This window comes from Anolis sagrei, chromosome X (assembly GCF_037176765.1).
Source record: "Anolis sagrei isolate rAnoSag1 chromosome X, rAnoSag1.mat, whole genome shotgun sequence".
Classification (NCBI taxonomy): Eukaryota; Metazoa; Chordata; class Lepidosauria; order Squamata; family Dactyloidae; genus Anolis; species Anolis sagrei.
The window spans coordinates 23,474,287-23,493,723 of NC_090034.1; the positions used below are offsets into that span (position 1 = coordinate 23,474,287).

At 43.6% G+C, this 19,437-nt stretch overlaps 1 protein-coding gene across 2 annotated transcripts; it reads left to right on the forward strand.

Moving 5' to 3' along the window:
• The first annotated feature begins 1,829 nt into the window (after positions 1 to 1,829).
• On the forward strand, positions 1,830 to 19,200 carry LOC132781869 (RNA-binding protein with serine-rich domain 1). Of its 2 annotated transcripts, XM_060786391.2 has the most exons (8): positions 1,830 to 1,927; positions 5,715 to 5,906; positions 6,162 to 6,317; positions 7,444 to 7,635; positions 10,325 to 10,427; positions 10,906 to 11,059; positions 17,922 to 18,063; positions 18,274 to 19,200. In XM_060786391.2, the coding sequence occupies exons 2-8, from the start codon at positions 5,836 to 5,838 to the stop codon at positions 18,377 to 18,379; spliced, it is 924 nt and encodes a 307-aa protein (XP_060642374.1). In that variant the 5' UTR covers positions 1,830 to 1,927; positions 5,715 to 5,835; the 3' UTR covers positions 18,380 to 19,200. The 2 variants fall into 2 exon arrangements, with proteins under 2 accessions (XP_060642374.1, XP_060642375.1); XM_060786392.2 differs by lacking the exon at positions 5,715 to 5,906 and having other exon boundaries at positions 1,844 to 1,927.
• Positions 19,201 to 19,437: the final 237 nt, after the last annotated feature.

Sequence of the window (19,437 nt, forward strand, 5' to 3'; positions counted from 1 at the left end):
TAGTTGTTAACCCTTTTACAAATTTTCTCCTTGAAATGATAACATTATGTCACACTATGATTTTTTTGTTCCTGGGTTATAAATGTCATTTCCTCATTGGTTCTATCATAAAAACATGGGCAAGTATATAAAACTGCACAAACTTTGTCTTTGTGGGAGGGACATCCTGCTATAGCATATTTTGCTCTAGTTTTTCAATGAATATCTCCTCGTATCTCAACCCATTCAACAAAGTTTGTGTTACGAAAACAAAGTTTCTGGAGTAGAACAACTACTTCCAAAGTAAGGACCACACAATTAAGCAGGAAATAACACTTTCATATGAGGAACAGAAACATTTTCAAACCTTTTTACATAGCATAATGTAATAATTATGCTTCAACGTATAACAACACTCTACTAATTAATTGGTTTAGTTTCATTTGTGTATCCATTGGTGGATGTTGTTGTAACTTCTGTGTGCTTCAGCAATGTGGACACAGGAGTGTGCAAAATGTTGTTTTTAATTCATTTTTGGATCAAATTTGTTAGATTTGTGCATACAAATTGATATTAGAAACATGTAGGAAGGTGGGGGGGAAATTTAAGAATTGAAACACTCACCAATAATTTTTGTTAAGATACTGTAACATTCAGATGCCTCCCAATGTCAGTATAAGCATTAGGCAACTTTGGTAAATTCAAGAGAACAAAAAATGTTTTAAAAATCAGTCCTGTTTTTCTTTGGCCTGATCGCAATAAGGAAGGCACTGAGGGCTGGAGTTAATGGTCTGGAGACTGAGAACACAGCATTCTGGGAAATGTAGTTTGGGAAGGCAAGGCCCCCTGTGGAAGAGAATGCAAAGGGCCCTGCCCTAAACTGCATTTCCCAGAATGCAGTGCTCAGCATCGGACAGCCCCAATGGCACCAGCTGTTTATAGTCAGTCTAATAATAATAAATAAAATTATTGAATTTGCAAAAAGGCCTAAAGTAAGTAATAGCATAAATCTATGCTAAGTTGAAGTTATGTGGTTGTGTGTCATAAAGACAGACAAACATTGAAGGGGATTGCTGTTGTCACTTTGGAGGGGGGGGGATAAATTGCCTTTATCTAAACTTTTAAAAATCCCCAAAAATCTGTAGATGTCAGAATCTTTCTGAAACTTCTGGGGATTGATGCCCTGGTTATCTTATGCATTGTATATAAAATTCAAGTACATCACGCTTGTGGTTTTTTAAAAATGTTGTTTAAAAAACTTTAAAAATTTGTCAAAAATCTGTGGATATGTGAAATGTTTTGAAATCTGGTGGTCTAACAGTGGGAAATGTGTTCTACCATTGTAGCAAGTTTCACTTCAATAGCTTTAAAAATGAGGGAGAAATTAGCCCCTGAATTTTCCCCAATTATAGTAATTATGCACAATTACTATAACGAAATAGTAACGAAATTTCGTTACTCCCTTTATAGTAATGCATTTTCACTTTAGAAACGAAATGCCAGCGCCCCCCAGTTTTGTAATGACTTCTGAACCATAGATCGCACATCTCTAGTGGACATGTACACTGTGGAATTAATCCAGTTTGACACCACTTCAACTGCCCTGGCTCAAAGTTAAGGGAATCCAATTTGGGGGGGGGGGGGGGGGGGTTAGTGTGACAAGCTAAAGACCTTGTCAAATTAGGAACTCAAGAGTGTGTTTGAATAGAACAAAGTGTCTTCACCTTTTTTTAAAAAATCGATAGTGGGGGGGGGGGGCGGAACTAAAAACCCTGTCCCGTAACCATAGAAACAGCGGGGATCTTAGGGCTACAGGCCTATCCGCTCCAAGTCCGTGGCGCCATCAGAGCGCGCGACGCCTGGCTGCCTCTCGGAAAAGCGGGGGCGTGACGTCACAGCGAGCGCGACTGAGGCGGCAGCAGTAGAGGCGGCCGGTTTGCCTGAGGATGTAAGTCGGGGCGGCGGCAATCTGTCGCCATCCGGGCTTCCGTGGGGAGCGGGGGAAAACGGGGGACCCCCAGATTCATGGGTGGGACACTCCTCGGGACCGCGGAAGGGTTTTGGAAGAGGGGCGGCTCGGTGGGTGAGGCCTAGCCCGGCTTCACAAGGCGCCCGGTAGGCCTTGAGGCCTAGCGTCCGTTTTGAAGCCTCCTTTCCCCCTAACAGTGTTCTTTTTCATCCTCCCAGAGGCCCTCGCTGTAGAATCAATTCTGTGGCCTCATGGGAGTTGTAGTTTGGCGAGGCCCCACCCCTCTTCGGCAAAGAATCCTATGCAAAACTACAACTCCTTTTGCCTTGAGCCATGGCAGTTCAATTGCGTTAATTCTACTGTGTAGATTGCCATTCCGCTTTACCCACAGCAGCCCAAGGGATTGTTAGATGCTGGATCAATGTAGGTTCCATTGACACTGCTATTTAATGCGGCTTGAAACTACATTATATGGTAGTGTAGACCAAGCATGGGCAAGCATTTGCCCTCCATGTGTTTTGGACCCCTACTGCCAGAATTCTGAACAGTCTTGCAGCTTGAAACTGCATTATATGGTAGTGTAGAGCAGGCATGGGCAAACTTGGGCCCTCCCAAGTGTTTTGGACGCAAACTCCTGGAATTCCTAACAGCCTTGCAGCTTGAAACTGCATTATATGGTAGTGTAGACCAGGCATGGGCAAGCTTGGGCCCTTCCAAGTGTTTTGGACACAAACTCTCAGAATTCCTAACAGCTTGAAACTGCATTATATGGTAGTGTAGACCAGGCATGGGCCAGCTTGAGCCCGCCAGATGTTTTGGACTCCCAACTCCTGGAATTCCTAACAGCCTTGCAGCTTGGAACTGCATTATATTGTAGTGTAGACCAAGCTTGGGCCCGCCAAGGGTTTTGGACTCCCAACTCCCAGAATTCCTAACAGCCTTGCAGCTCATAACTGCATTATATGTTGGTGTAGACCATATAATAATAATAATCTTAATGTGACGGAAGTTTTACTGTCTTGTGAAAATAGCTTTTTGAATGCAAATTGGCCAAAGCTCCTGGATGATATCCCATTGGGAGAGAATGAATTAAATCAGCCCAAACAAACATGTCAAGGTCTCTATCCTGATATAATAATGGCCTCTGAGGATGCTTGCCATAGATGCAGGCGAAACGTCAGGAGAGAATGCCTCCAGAACATGGCCATATAGCCCGAAAAAACCTACAACAACCCAGTGATTCCGGCCATGAAAGCCTTCGACAATACATGACCACATTGCTAAGAGACTCTTTACAGAGACTGTCAAACCACATTGTCTATAACAGATCCATTTCTTCGCTAACCACTTTTAAGAATTGGTTAATTGACCCATATGTGTGTGGGCGGACATGCACCTTTTAGTCATCTGCCAAGGTATGGCAAACTCATGGATTTCAGAAGGTTTCTTAGGCAAGGAATAGGCGGTCACCAGATATTTGTTGATGGTCTCCAATCCTCGTACTAAGCAGGGTTGAGTCTGCTTACCTTCCAAAATGAGAGGGGCTCTAGTGGTCCCCTTCAGATATATTATACAAGATCGATTAATATCTATGGAATAAACAACAATATTTATTACAGTCCATAGACCCATCAATAAACAAACAGTCATTTAAAATTCTCCCATCTCAGGATATATTCATTGTACAAGTTAACATCTATGGAATAGCATAATGCCACATTATTTATCAAAGCATTTATAACAAAGGTCTAAATGCACTGAAGACTCATCTGCTTTTGGAAACTAAGCAGGATCAGCCCTGGCTAATACTTGGATGGCAGATTGTCAAGGTGCTGTAGGCCAGGGCTTCTTAACATTTTCACTCACAGCCACTGTCTACTTGAGAATATTTTATGATATGACCCCAGGTATATCAATATATAAAATAGGTATAAAAATAAAACATTTGGGGGGAAATTATTTTATTAATTATTTGACACAAACAATCTAATATACAATCGGAAAATATACATTCAAAAACAATGAAACATATTCAAATGGCAACTTGAGCAAAATAACATATTTTACCATTCACACAAATTCAATACATTTTCAGAGCAAAATCCATGCAAACTATTCCTAACTAGAATTATTGGTTAATATATTTTAGGAAAAATTGTTTCCCTCTGGATAATAGCAATAGTGCCACCAGCTACTCCCCCCTACATATCATATGCAAAAATCTGAATGTAATTTTTTAAAGGAAACTCCTTGCAAGTCAGGAAATATACCTTCATGATAAGAGAATTTCAGAATATGTCTAAAGACATCATGATATCACATTAATAAAAAACCCCATCAGAATGAGAACAAGCAATAAAGTATTTTCTTGTGACGTGAACTTTCTGACTATTTTACATACACAAGTATGGATAACTGTAAAAGCCTGTTGGCTTAAATTGAAAGATGTTTAAAATAAAACGTTTATTTGTATGTCTTGCTAAACAGGCTGACTTTCCTATTTAGGGAGTACAGCTGAAGCATATTATTATTAACAGATTTGTGTAAATAGGTGGTGCTCAGAACCCTTTTACTGTTGCCAACATGAGCAACGGGAAATTTAATGCCAGGGCCCACAATTTAAGAAGCAGTGCTGTCAGCTATATTTTATATATATATATATATACAAATGGCAAATTGCTTCTGGGCAATTGTCTCTGAAAACTTCATGGTATGACGTTGCCATTGGTCAACAAGACACTTTGAAAGTGCACACAGATACACACAAACATGGGATAGGATACTCCACAAGTTGGTTATGTAGGCCTAGAAGTCCCTAGGAAGAAAAGTACAAGTATTAAAATGATGACATTTCAGAGTTTCCTTACACTGACGTTGGCTTACTAGAGAGATGCTTGCATGCAATAAGATAGCTATATACACTAATCTAATGTTATCCTTTATGCTCTATCCAAAATTTATTGCTTCTGTGTTGAAAGGCATAGAAATAAGTCAGAGTTACCATTCAAACCAAAGAGCAAAAGACTATAACTTCTTTCCTTTTCTCTCTTCTTGTCTGCAGAGAATTGGGAATCGCTCTTTCCAAGCACTATCCCTTATACAGGAAGTTTATCATCCCACTTGGGGATATAGGCTATGGATTTCTGGTCCTGCTTCTCCAATATTGCCTTCTCTTCTGCCTTCCACTATTGTCTTGAGCCATGCAGCTTAATTGGAGTTTTGTCCATCATACTTCCTAGATTGGAGAAGTACAGTAGCAGGAATGGCAGTTCTAGACGGAGCTGGGAGAGAGCTGCTAACACTGGTTTAAAGAAAACATTGAGCCCAGAGTGTGCAAGACCCATAACCAGTTCATTGCTACACTTTAGAGCTCATATAGGCACTGAAGACTAGGTTTTAAGCTCTCGTAAAAAAATCTATGGCTGGACTGGGACTGACTAATCTCCAAAGAACACATTGTGTTTTGGCTGGAACTGGTGTTTAAAAATGTTAACTAAATAAAACATCAGTAAGAATCTGTTTAAACAATTCAAACAGAAGTATGGGAATGTAGACATTGAAGATGTGGTGTGAGTGAGAAGCATTCTGGTAACCTCCCTTACTCCAGCAATCATGAGGTATAAAGTTTGAAAAAGAACCGATTTGTGCAACTATGTTGCTTTGCATGAACATTGTTTTAGTAGTTCACATGCTTTTTCTTACAAAGCAGGTTTCATTCTTCTGCTTGTATGTTAATTGTCTCTCAACCCTTTTATCTTGTCACTAGGCTGCTCTGTGATGCTTATTGCACTCGATTAGGGATCGTTTCTCAGAATCAAGGAGTTAGAAGTAAGCTTTCAGATAAGTGAGGCCCCCAACAGTGCCATTTTTCGACTCGGAAGGGGAAAATGGAGCTGTCAGGAATGAAAAAGAAGAGTTTGCTAGGCATCAAAGAGAATAATAAAAAGTCCAGCACTAGGTAATTGTCTGAATTTTAAAGGCATAAACCCCTTGGGAGGGTGTCTCTGCACCTAATAGTCTTTCTCAGTAACCATGTGGGTTTAAGAAATGCATATTTCCTCAATTCATAATTCTAGTGTATTCATAAAGTTGCTTCTTAATGTAAATGTTGGAATGCATCATTACCATTCTGATGGTGTCACAGTGTTGTTCTTACTTCTATTGATAATGGAAGTTGTGAGAAATGTAATTTGCTATCCTCTGTCCATTAAAGGGCTCCCTCTCCAACCAAACGCAAGGACCGGACTGAAGAAAAATCCAAAGACAGGTCCAAGGACAAACCAGCCACAAAGGAGTCAAGTGAAAAGGATCGTGGGCGGGACAAAACTCGAAAAAGGCGCAGTGCTTCCAGTGGCAGCACTAGTACCAGGTGAGTGGAATAACTAATAATGAATTTTGGGTTATTTTTTTAAAATGACATGTTGTGAATTATGTCTTCCAGAGATGATTAAGCAGCAAAACAGACATCTGTTCAGAGGGAGCGTACTCTTAGCAGTCAGATGCTAGAAATGCATCATGAATGTGTTTAAACATGACAATGAATCACAGTATGGTTTATTGAAATCTGGCCTGAAGTGAGACTCCTCCACAAACCAGAATCTGGTTCATAACTTCTTGTTGTGTACAGTTTATCTAAACCAGGGGTCCTCAAACTAAGGCCCGGGGGCCGGATGCGGCCCTCCAAGGTCATTTACCCGGCCCTTGCTCAGGGTCAACCCAAGTATGAAACTACTTGAAAGCACACAATAACAACATCAATCCTATCTCAACAGCCAAAAGCATGCCCACACTTTCCATTGCAATACTAATAAGTTTATATTTGTTAACATTGTTCTTAATTTTAATTATTGTATTGCCTTTAAATGTTTTTGCACTATAAATAAGATATGTGCAGTGTGCATATGAATTCATGTGTATTTTGTCGAATTATAATCTGGCCCGCCAACAGTTTGAGGGACTGTGACCTGGCCCTCTGTTTAAAAAGTTTGTGGACCTCTGATCTAAACCATGACTTGTCATGGTGTTTGGTTCTGTAACTTTGGCTTTTCCCTGGCTTGTTTTCTCTTTCAGAAATTTGAGCCAAATAAAATAGGAGGTGGAGGACAAAAGCAAACCAGAGACAAATCAGAAATTGCAAGCCTAGAGCTAACAAGTTAACAGAAAGCATGGCTTGCTGAGCTATGTAGACACAGAAGCAGAGAATCCAAGAAGTGGAAGAGAGCACAATGTCATCTAAGTCCAGCCCCCCCCCCCCCCCCGCCCCCGCCAAACTTGGACACACAGCTAAAACTTACTGATACGTGTGTCCTATGTGTTTGGAAAGGGCTAAAACTATCTCTATTGTACCTCCTCTGAATACAAGTTAGAAAAGCTGCCAGTTAGGAGTTGGAGTAAGTGTATCATTCTCAGCACCCTTCACAAGTTTTCAGGATACCAGATAGGGAGACTTGCTTATATGAAGTGTACATGACTCGTTTCTTTCGTGTCTCTGCCAGATCTCGGTCCAGTTCTACTTCCAGTTCGGGTTCCAGCTCCAGCACTGGCTCCAGCAGTGGGTCAAGCTCCTCTTCTGCATCAAGCCGTTCTGGGAGCTCCAGCAGTTCCCGCAGCTCCAGTTCCAGCAGTTCTTCAGGCTCCCCGAGCCCTTCCAGGCGCAGGCATGACAACAGGAGACGATCTCGCTCAAAGTAAGTTGGAATTATCCGTGGAGTGGATTTTATAAAAGCCTGCATGCTTGCAATCCTAACAGTTTATATTTTCCTGGGGGTATTCATTGATGCAATGTTTTTGAAATTGTTTGCTGACTGATCTAAGGACATTTCCTGTCTTGTGCTTTGTTCTCTTTTGGCCTCAGCAAAAGCAAGTTGTAACAGGACATTTTTTCCATTTGAAACCATCTGTGGGGAGTGCTTCGGTTGTTTCTTCCTTCATGGCAGGGAATTGGACTGTGGTCTCCTCAAGCTCTATGATTCTCAATAGGAAGGAGCAATGAAAAAAAGAACCAATGTCCATGTTCTTTTCGCTTCTTTCCTAGGCTCTCTTAGTCTCTTGTAATATGTTGAAGTCCATAATGTATTATTTGTCACAACGTGAATCAAAAGGAACAGCTGATTGAGTTTTATGAGTCTTGTTAGCCTCTCTGTTACATCACGGATCTTCTTCATCATGAGATACAAACATCTTAGGCTCAGCAGTTACGACAAGGAATCACCTATTACCACATGTCTCTCCTTTCTCTGGACATTCCTAGTAGCCCTTCCATCCACAGAACCCTTCAAGATCCTTTGTCCCTTTGGTTCATAATCTCTTCTTAAAGAGGAGAGCTTCAAATCAGTTATGTTATTCCAAAAATACACATGGTTCTTGAGTGGACTTCTGTTTGTGTCAGTTCTCCAAGGGTCTTATTCTCATGTATTTTTTATTACTAGAAGCATCCCCATTTCTTGCCCTTCTATATGAGTCTGCTCTACTTTTCCCCTGATAAATTGAAGTGTACGTCCTCAGACCTCAAACTGCTGCATCTTCTCCAGCAAAGTAACCAACTCACACTTACTGCAAGGTTTATTCTAGGACTCTTCACCCTACAAACCCCAAAACACATTTTTACCTTCCCTCTCCATTGTAATATACATTTGTTCTTTATGAATTAAATGTATTTATTTTGTGTCAAAAGCATTGCATACATAAGTATAAAACCGAGAAAAATAGAAGGAGCACAAGCAACTAAATAATTTTTGACCAAAACTGGGCAATAGCAACCACATTGTCTGTAGATTTAAACAATTCTTCTGTACATGAGACAGCATTGTGAACAATCATTCAAGTGTGGAGTTGTTTGTTCTGCTTCACAGTCACACAAAGTGAAGGAAGCTTTTAGGTAGTGCCATTTTGCCAGGTTGTCTTTTGGCCTGCCCACTCCACTTCTGAGTCTGTTGAGGGACTTCCACGTTTCCCATTCTTGGTTTGCCCCTGAACGAAGACCCTTATGAGAGACCATCCATTTGGGATTTCCTGGTTTAGCTGCCCAAAGGGGGAACATTAAGATGAGTCGTTGTTCTTATGAAGCTATTCCTTGATTTGAGTCTACTGGGAGGAAGCTGATAGCCATGCAATGGATGGCTTTCACAGTGTTCAACCTTATTTCTCAAAGTTAGCAGCAACTTCCCATCGCATGTTGGGGGGAGGGGGCAATGCCACCTAGCTTGTAGAGTCTATCAACAGGTGTAGGTTTGAGACATCCTGTGATTATTCTGCATGTTTTGTTCAGTTCTATGTTCACCTGCTTTGCATGAACAGACTTACACCAAACAGGGCAGGCATACTCGGCAGTTGAGTAAGACAAGGCCAGAGCTGATGTTCTTATTAATTTTGGGTCTGCACCCCATACGTTGCTAATAAGTTTCCGCAGGATGTTGTTGCATGCAGCTACTTTGTGCTTGGTGTTAATGCAGGGTGTCCTATATGTTAGTGTTCAATCTAAGGTGACACCAAGATATTTAGGATGGAAACAATGTTCAAGCTCTTGGCCTTCCCAGGTAAATTTTAATTTCCTGTTGGCTTCATGGTTCTGTAGGTGGAAAACACACTATGTCTTGGCAGGGTTAGGCCATATTTGTAGTAGCTGGAAAGATCTTTCAAGGCATTAGTAAGTTGGCTCTCTACTATTTCAAAATCTTTTGCTTGTGATGTTAGACCAAGGTCATCAACATCAGCACTCTTTGTGAGTAGTGGTTGTAGTTGATCATTAGTAAAGATGTTAAACAAGGTCAGTGCAAGAACCCTGCCTTGGGGTAAACCATTCTTTTGTCATATCCTTCCTCAACATATGAATTAAATACTTTCCTTAGATTGACCAATATGAATTAACCAATTTTAGGGGGTTTGTCTGTCTCAGGCCTGCATAATCCAGGTGTTTGGGGCTCCCAACTCCCCAAAGCCCTAGCCAGCTTGCCAGGAATTCTGGGAGCTGTAGTCTGAAACGTTTGATGGCCCATAGATTGGACAGACCTAGTCTATCTAATGCTCATTCTTTGGAGTCTGTAGTAGGCTGCTTCTGAATTGAGATTTCACTAAATAGTATTATTTTTTATTATGTTTCTTTATACCATGTTTTTTCTCTCCACAAGGAGATTCAAAATAGCTATCACAAAAAGATCCTCCTAAATCCCTCTGAAATCAATTTATGGCATTCTTGCTCTCTGTAATGCCAAGTGGCTCTTTCACAAACCTTTTAAAATGTAGCATGAATTCAGGTGAAGAATGTGAAATGTTAAAAGCCATTGTCTTTTTTATAATGTGAATATCTGTGCTTATAACCCAACTAATTTTGTGGAGACTACTACGTGAGGACATTGATTTATTTTGTTTTTATTTCAGGTCTAAGCCACCCAAAAGAGATGAAAAGGAGAGAAAGAGAAGGAGCCCATCACCCAAACCCACCAAAGTACATATAGGGAGACTGACTAGAAATGTGACCAAGGTAACAGCAAGTCATTCGGTTGTTGTGAGGAAAAACATGAAAAGAAGACACTGGTACTGGTCATTTTAGTCCATATTTAACATGATTATGGGGTATTTGTGGTGTAAAAAAGTTAGTTCCTACAGGGAAAATAGGAAGCCATCTGGTTAGATTATAGTTGCAGAAAGAAATCTTTCTTAACATCTGCTACCTGTTCTTTTGAACCAGGGATGCCCAGTACTGAACTTTAGAATTGCAATTAAGTCTGATTTCACCATTACCTGTGTCCATACCAGTATAGCTCTGTATTAATATCAGTAAGTTTTAGGTTACTTAGAATGTAGATCTCTGGCAGAAGCATCTATATTTATCTGAATTCAGTATGGTAAGAATTCAGCAGGGTATGTTGCAGGAATTCCTCCTCCCTTTTAGCTTTTTGCCTCAGCAGCTGAAGAAATTGAAATTTGTCATGTTCATTAAAGGAACCTTTTCCCTACAGGACCACATCATGGAAATATTTTCCACTTACGGAAAAATAAAAATGATTGATATGCCGACCGACAGGCTCAATCCACACCTCTCCAAGGGTTATGCCTATGTTGAATTTGAGAATCCAAACGATGCAGAGAAGGCACTGAAGCACATGGATGGAGGTATGTGTCAGAAAGTAAAAGACTCTAGAACTGTGCATCATATAGTCTCCTGCTTAGTCTGAAATCCGAGAGGCCCAGGACCTCTTGTTAATTGTAACTGTTACTCTTAATATTTAATACATTTTATATAAAAACACTTTGTTTTTTATAAAACCTTCTTGTCTATAAGAGTGATTAGTTGCTCTATAATCCAGTCAAACTAGCTAGTTGCTTCAGTCTCTGTAATCCAGTCAAACTGGTTAATTTTTATTTGGGGGGGGGGGGTGAACTAACACAGTTGAATGTCCTGCTCCAAATGCAAGAGTTACTAGGCAGAGTGGTTTATTCCTCTTTCCTACATGTGGTTTTGGAAAAATGGCATTCATAACCTTTTTGAAAAGAAAAAATGATGTCATGTCCTTTTGACAAATGTGAATCTCCATGACCATCTGGAGATCACTTTTTGAAAACCACTAATCAAGGAAAGGCATGACCTTGTTAGAAGTCAACCCTTTGAAAAATGATGTTCACAAGCATTCATGTAATGGCACACAGGTAACTCAGCTGTTAAACCGATAAACCATGTCTTTTGAACTGCCAGGGACAAAGACATGCCACTGCACACAAAAAAAGAAAACATATACCGTACTTAGCTAGCAGAGTTTGAAATGTTTCTTTGAAGTTCAAGTTGAAATTGCAGTTGCCCAAAACATATACTATCCCTTGAAACCTCTTAGTTTAAAATATGCATTCAGAGACCAAAAAAATCCAGTCTTCTTTAAAAAGCATCATATCTTATTTGCTCATAAACATCTTGTTTTAATTCAGCATACAGGCACGTTTATAGATAGGATGTCGTTTCTCTGTGTTGAGAACACAGGGAATCATTCTTAATCAATGGTCCATGTTCCAAAGCCTTTAAGTATACATCTTATGAAAGTCCAAACTGTATAACTGTACTGACTGCTTCTCAAAGCAAAGATAGTAAACTTCCTGCATAAGTCCAAATGCAAACTGCTTCCACTGAAGTCCGAAAGCATATTGAACCCACCTCCACTGAGGTCTAGAACGAACTGCTAACATCGAACTGCTAACATCGAAGTCCAAAATCATACTGATAACAAAATGGAATCTTGAATCTGAACATGCTCAGTACAATCACGTCTGTAATTGCCTGTTTGTGCTGATCCTTTTGACTTTGTAATCCATTTTTCGAGTGTGCTAATCATCTCTGATCGTATTGACCACTATCGTAAACTGTGTTGATGCCATTAGCACTTTAAATTACTTTATGCCATTAGCACTTTATGCCATTAGCACTTTAAATTATTTTTCTGTGGCACTTTAACTAACTTTAGCACTTTAACTGATTCGATATATCTAGTGCTGAACTAGGCCTCCATGACGCACTTTATTAATCACCTTAGGGTCAATTGTCAAGCCACCACATTTTAATTGTTATTCTATTGTGTGTGTTGACATAAGTCTCCATCTGTACTCCTAGAGCCTTAACCAACCCTTGACTGTGCTTAACAACTGTTACTCATGTCATTATCCACTCCTTGGCATCTGTTAACTTGGTTGCTAATTGTATATGTGGGTCAGAGGGAATGGAATAGCTCAGGGGGACCCGAATATAATATAACAAGAACGGGAAACGCTTGGAAGGCAAAGCCATGGCAAACTGGAACTGTAATATGTCAAACAATCTACAATGATCCTTGGGCTGTTAGTATAGGTGTTGAATGCGTCATGGAGGAGGGAGAGGCTTCCGTTAACCGAGGAGCCCCCATAGAAGTCGTGGTGGGGAAGGGGAGATACGGGAAAGGGAGACCTTTAATTCGGCCTAGGGAACGGGGAACAACATTAGTAATTCCAAATCGGTCTCCTGATACGGTAAGTAGGTGTAACCAGGTTGGCGGCCCCTCAGGATTGAAAGTGGTGCTGTTGAACGCCAGATCTGTCAATGGCAAAACAACTTTCATCCAAGATTTAATCCTGGATGAACGGGCAGATCTGGCGTGCATCACGGAGACCTGGCTGGACGAAGCGGGAGGTGTAAATTTGACCCAGCTTTGTCCACCCGGGTTCTCTGTGCAGCACCAACCGAGATCCGGAGGGTGGGGAGGCGGGGTTGCAGTAGTCTACAGAGATTCCATTCTTCTGACCAGGACCCCCATCCCGCAGTCAACAAATTTTGAATGCGTCCACCTGAGGGTGGGTGACCGGGACAGATTAGGGATTCTGCTAGTGTACCGTCCACCTCGCTGCACTACAGTCTCCCTACCTGAGCTAGCGGGGGTGGTCTCGGACCTGGCATTGGAGTCCCAACGGCTGCTTGTGCTGGGGGACTTCAATGTCCACGCCGAGGCTGCCCTAACGGGAGCGGCTCAGGACTTCATGTCTACCATGGCGACCATGGGGCTGTCCCAACAAGTATCTGGCCCCACCCACAGTGCTGGACATACATTGGACTTGGTTTTCTGTCAGGGATGGGAGGAAGGCGGCGGTGTTGAGGAGTTATCCATCTCTCTGTTGCCATGGACCGACCACCACCTGGTCAGCTTTAGACTTACTGCACCCCATAACCTCCGCAGAGGTGGAGGACCTATTAAACTGGTCCGCCCCAGGAGGCTTATGGATCCGGAGGGATTCCTGATGGCTCTTGGGGAATTTCCCGCCACCTCGGTTGGTGATCCTGTCGATGCCCTGGTCGCTCTCTGGAATGGGGAGATGACTAGGGCAATAGACACGATCGCTCCAGAACGTCCCCTCTCAAGTAGCCGAACTAAACCAGCCCCTTGGTTTACTGAGGAGCTGGCAGCGTTGAAGCGAAAGAAGAGGGAACTAGAGAGCGTGTGGCGTTCGGATCCGAGCGAGCCAAATCGAACACGGGTTGTGTCCTTTTTAAGGTCATACGCCGCGGCAATAAGAGCCGCAAAGAAAACCTTCTTTGCGGCCACTATTGCGTCTGCAAAGAACCGTCCGGCTGAACTGTTCCAAGTTGTCAGAGGCCTGTTAAAACCCACCACTCAGGATGGGTGCCCTGATGACTCGGCAGCTCGCTGTGAAGCCTTTGCTCAGTTCTTTGCAGACAAAGTCGCTTTGATCCGCTCTGGACTGGACACCATATTAACGGCAGTCTCTGAGGATGTAACACGAGCATCTGCTTGTCCAATTTTGATGGATTCATTTCAATTAGTTCAAACCGAGGATGTGGACAAGGTGCTTGGAGGAATGAGAGCTACCACATGCATCCTAGACCCCTGCCCATCCTGGCTTCTAAAGGAGGCCAGAGGGGGATTGGCCGAGTGGGTTAAGGTGGTGGTTAATGCCTCCCTCCGGGAAGGCATATTTCCAGCCAGCTTAAAGCAAGCTGTGATAAAACCGCTGTTGAAGAAACCATCACTGGACCCCACTCAATTGGTTAACTATCGGCCTGTTTCCAATCTCCCCTTTTTGGGCAAAGTCATGGAACGTGTGGTGGCCTCACAACTCCAGGCATTCTTGGTAGACACGGATTATCTGGATCCGGCACAGTCTGGCTTTAGGCCGGGGCATGGTACCGAGACAGCCTTGGTCGCCTTAGTGGATGATCTCCGTCGGGAGCTCGACAGGGGGAGTGTGTCCCTGTTGGTGCTACTCGACCTCTCAGCGGCCTTCGATACCGTCGACCACGGTATCCTTCTGGGACGCCTCGCGGGAATGGGTCTCGGAGGTACTGCTCTGCAGTGGCTCCGGTCATTCCTTGAGGGCCGGTCTCAGAAGGTGTTATTGGGGGACTCCTGTTCTACCCCACAACCTTTGTTTTGTGGGGTTCCTCAGGGCTCAATACTGTCCCCCATGTTATTTAACATCTACATGAAGCCGCTGGGCGAGATCATCTGGAGTTTCGGGGTGCGGTGTCATCTGTACGCAGATGATGTCCAACTCTGTCACTCCTTCCCACCTGCTACTAAGGAGGCTGTCGAGGTCCTGAACCGGTGCTTGGCCGCTGTGACGGTCTGGATGGGGGCGAACAAATTGAAATTGAATCCAGACAAGACAGAGGTACTCCTGGTCAGTCGTAGGGCCGAACAGGGTATAGGGTTACAGCCTGTGTTAGACGGGGTCGCACTCCCCCTGAAGACACAGGTTCGCAGTTTGGGTGTGATCCTGGACTCATCGCTGAGCCTGGATCCCCAGGTTTCGGCGGTGACCAGGGGAGCATTCGCACAGTTAAGACTCGTGCGCCAACTGCGACCGTACCTTGGGAAGTCTGACTTGGCCACGGTAGTCCACGCTCTGGTTACATCCCGTCTTGACTACTGCAACGCTCTCTACGTGGGGTTGCCTTTGAAGACGGCCCGGAAGCTCCAACTAGTCCAACGGGCGGCAGCCATGGTATTAACAGGAGCTGGGCGCAGGGAGCATACAACTCCTCTGCTGTACCAGCTCCACTGGCTACCGATTAGCTACCGGGCCCAATTCAAAGTGCTGGCTTTGGCCTTTAAAGCCCTAAACGGTTCTGGCCCTACATATCTATCCGAACGTATCTCGGCCTATCAGCCCACCAGGACCCTAAGATCTTCGGGAGAGGCCCTTCTCTCCATCCCGCCTGCTTCACAGGTGCGGCTGGCGGGAACGAGAGACAGGGCCTTTTCTGTGGTGGCCCCGCGGCTTTGGAATGCCCTCCCTATAGAGATAAGATCAGCCACCTCGCTGATGGCATTTCGGAAACAACTGAAAACATGGATGTTTGAGCAAGCATTCGGCTAATCCGATGCGATGAAGTTTTTGATCAAGGACTGGCAATCATAGACAACGAAATTGGATTATGATTTTAATTAAGAGATGCATTGGTCTGTATTGGTGGCCCAATACTGTGTATTGTATATGTATGTATGTATTTTATATTTTTAATCGGAATTATTGTTGTTTTAAATGTTGTAAACCGCAATGAGTCGCCGTTTTAGGCTGAGATATTAGCGGTATACAAGTGTACTAATAAATAAAATAAATAATAAATAAATAATACTTCCCACACCAAAGAGCTCAGTCAAACTGGTCAAACAGTATATACTAGGCCTGTCGGTTTCGTTTCGTTAATTCGTTAATTCGTATTAAAATCGTTATTTTTTGCATATCCGAAGCGATATCAAAACATATTTTTAAACCCGGAAGGGTTTAAAAATATCGAAGCAGCAGCCCCATGTATTTTACGAGCTGAAGCTCCGCTCGTTAATGGCATGGAGGCTGCTGCTGAGCGCGCCATCCGGCTCTGGCTCCTCCTCTTCCTCCGGAGCCCATTGGATAGCGCGCGCGCGCTCACAAGCGGCCTCCGCGCGCCATCCGGCTCTGGCTCCTGCGCCCCCCTCCTCCTCCTCCTCCTCTTCCTCCCAGCTGGGAGGAAGAGGAGGAGGAGGAGGAGGAGGAGGAGGGGGGCGCAGGAGCCGGAGCCCATTGGATGGCGCGCGCGGGCTCACAAGCGGCCTCCGCGCGCCATCCGGCTCTGGCTCCTGCGCCCCCCTCCTCCTCCTCCTCCTCCTCCTCTTCCTCCCAGCTGGGAGGAAGAGGAGGAGGAGGAGGAGGAGGGGGGGGCGCAGGAGCCGGAGCCCATTGGATGGCGCGCGCGGGCTCACAAGCGGCCTCCGCGCGCCATCCGGCTCTGGCTCCTCCTCTTCCTCCGGAGCCCATTGGATGGCGCGCGCGGGCTCACAAGCGGCCTCCGCGCGCCATCCGGCTCTGGCTCCTGCGCCCCCCTCCTCCTCCTCCTCCTCTTCCTCCCAGCTGGGAGGAAGAGGAGGAGGAGGAGGAGGAGGGAGGGGGCGCAGGAGCCGGAGCCCATTGGATGGCGCGCGCGGGCTCACAAGCGGCCTCCGCGCGCCATCCGGCTCTGGCTCCTCCTCTTCCTCCGGAGCCCATTGGATGGCGCGCGCGGGCTCACAAGCGGCCTCCGCGCGCCATCCGGCTTGTGTGACTTTTCAGGGCTGTATGACCATGTTCCAGAAGCATTCTCTCCTGACATTTTGCCCACATCTATGGCAGGCATCCTCAGAGGTCTGTTGGAAACTAGGCAAATGGTGAGTTATATATCATCTAATATTATCTATGGAATGTCCAGGGTGGGAGAAAGCCATTCAATGCTAATCAAGGTGACCATTACTGCAACATTCACACTTAGCCTGTTTGATCAAGAAAAATTTTTTTTCTAAAATGTTTTGTAAATAATAACGAAAATTCGTAAATAACAAAACATTTTTTTGGAAAGTTTTGTAAATATTTTAAATATCGAAACAAAAAAACACCCCAATTAAGAATCGAATTTAGAAACAAATTTTTTCTTGATCAAACAGGCCTAGTATATACATATGGTACAGGCTAGCAAATAAATACATGAACTAACAGTGAAGGCTTGGAAGGTTGCTATTTTCAACATGTGTAATTCTGTGGAATGGATCATTCCATATTCCAGCCACACCTGTTTTAAGTGTCTATGGGTCTTCATATGCAGATAGTTATTTTCTAAACTACCAGAACTACCAGAATGCGAACACTGAGTAATTTGCTGTAAGTTTTTCGGGCTGCATGGTCACATTCCAAAAGCAGGAGAGAATGCCTCTGGAACATGGCCATGCAGCCCGAGAAACTTACAGCAACCCAGTGATTCCGGCCACGAAAGCCGTTGACTGAGTAGTTTCCTTCCCATTGTTGTACTGGGATCTGATATGAAAAAGAAATATCTAGACCAGGTGTGGGCAAATTTCAGCCCTCACTCTAGGTGTTTTGGACTTCAACTCCCACAATTCCATGGAGACAGGGCTGAACTTTGCAAATGCCTGGTCTAAAAAGAGCTTCGATGTAGAAATAGCATTAATTATTGTTTGCTTGTAACTGTCAACAGGACAGATTGATGGCCAGGAGATAACTGCCACGGCTGTTTTGACGCCTTGGCCGAGGCCCCCGCTCAGGCGTTTCTCTCCTCCCAGAAGGATGTTGCCACCGCCACCAATGTGGCGCCGCTCTCCGCCTCGCATGAGAAGAAGGTCAGTGATCTTCATGGGACTATAAGACAGAGATGGGCTGTGACTATGTACAATTTCTGGTATTACAGCTCGTCTTATGCCCGTGTCTCAAAAGGGTGAAATGTTAGGAAAACTTTGCGGTGAAGGGTGGAATAGAAAGGTTTTTAATAGCAAAATATATGAAGGAAATTAGATTGGCATGAATCTCAATTAGAATGCCTTTCTTTGCAGGTCCAGGTCTCCAAGGCGCCGGTCCCCTGTTCGGAGGCGATCCAGGTCCAGATCTCCAGGCCGAAGGCGGCACCGTAGTCGTTCCAGTTCTAATTCTTCCCGATGAAAGGCAGGACCGTGTCCGCTGCTGCTTCTTTCTTTCATTTGTTCGTTCTTTTTTTCTTAAAATTTTTCAAAATAAAAGTGCATCCAGTTTCCAATTGTACCTTTAAAGAGTAAGGAATGGGAGAGAAGGGAAACAGAAAACTAACTAATGTTGGTCCCAACCGGCAGTGAATGAAGCTGCTTTCATTGCCCAGAGTGATTTTTAAGGGGGCTTTGATTCTGTTGAGATAGCTTTATTTCAAAGTGACGCCTCTCTTCCCATTCATGGTCTCCTCTCTGTTTTTAAGACAGGTGTAGCCAAGTAAAATTGAAATGTCAGGAAGATATTTGAGAGTCAGATTAAAACCTTTCAAAATCTCTTAATGTCCCTTCTCCCAGATTTTAAATACATTTTTTTTGTTTTCACCAAAAGCAGATGTTGATTTGTCTATTATGACAAACCTAACAATAAAGTTTGCAGACAAACACATAGAAGAGAAAAAACTCTTGCTGTCATTTTTCAAACTTGAAAAAGGTTTTCTTGTAAGGTCTCTCTTTTGGTACATGGTTCATAATATTTCCCATTTCGTCTGTATGTAAATACTGTAGCAGATGTAAAGTAGAGATGTGACTTCCCACACTCCTTTCTCTGGGGGAGTGGTGATCGGAGACAAACAGGAGTGGCTTAGCTTGAGTTTGCTTAAACCTGCAAGATTTTCAGCCTAATGTACAGTCATTATTATGATGTTTTGATTTTTTTATTACTTTGTAGCATCTTGTAATCGGGTTGTGTTTGTACCTTAGAATGGTAACATTAAATAAACCAGTGTGGTTTTGAATACATTGGCGCATTCTCTTATTCCGGTGTTGGACAGCTTCCTTCTGTATAAAATTGCAACCACTTGATCTTGCAATAGCAGTATTGACATTTACCAATTTTGAAAACTGAGCTAGTGCAAAGGGGGAAAAAGGTGTAAGTAAACCAGGGCTGTGAAAACCAATTGTGTATTGAAGAATACATCAGCCTTATGGTTGCCTTGAAAGGGCTGTTGAAGCCATATATTTAAAATGCACACCTGC

Excerpts from the sequence above, each read along its gene's own strand:
- LOC132781869 (XM_060786391.2), top strand. The coding sequence starts at position 5,836 with ATGGAGCTGTCAGGAATGAAAAAGAAGAGTTTGCTAGGCATCAAAGAG. Across the intron at positions 7,636-10,324 it reads AGGAGACGATCTCGCTCAAA|GTCTAAGCCACCCAAAAGAG; the intron begins GTAAGTTGGAAT and ends TTTTTATTTCAG. Across the intron at positions 18,064-18,273 it reads CCGCCTCGCATGAGAAGAAG|GTCCAGGTCTCCAAGGCGCC; the intron begins GTCAGTGATCTT and ends CTTTCTTTGCAG.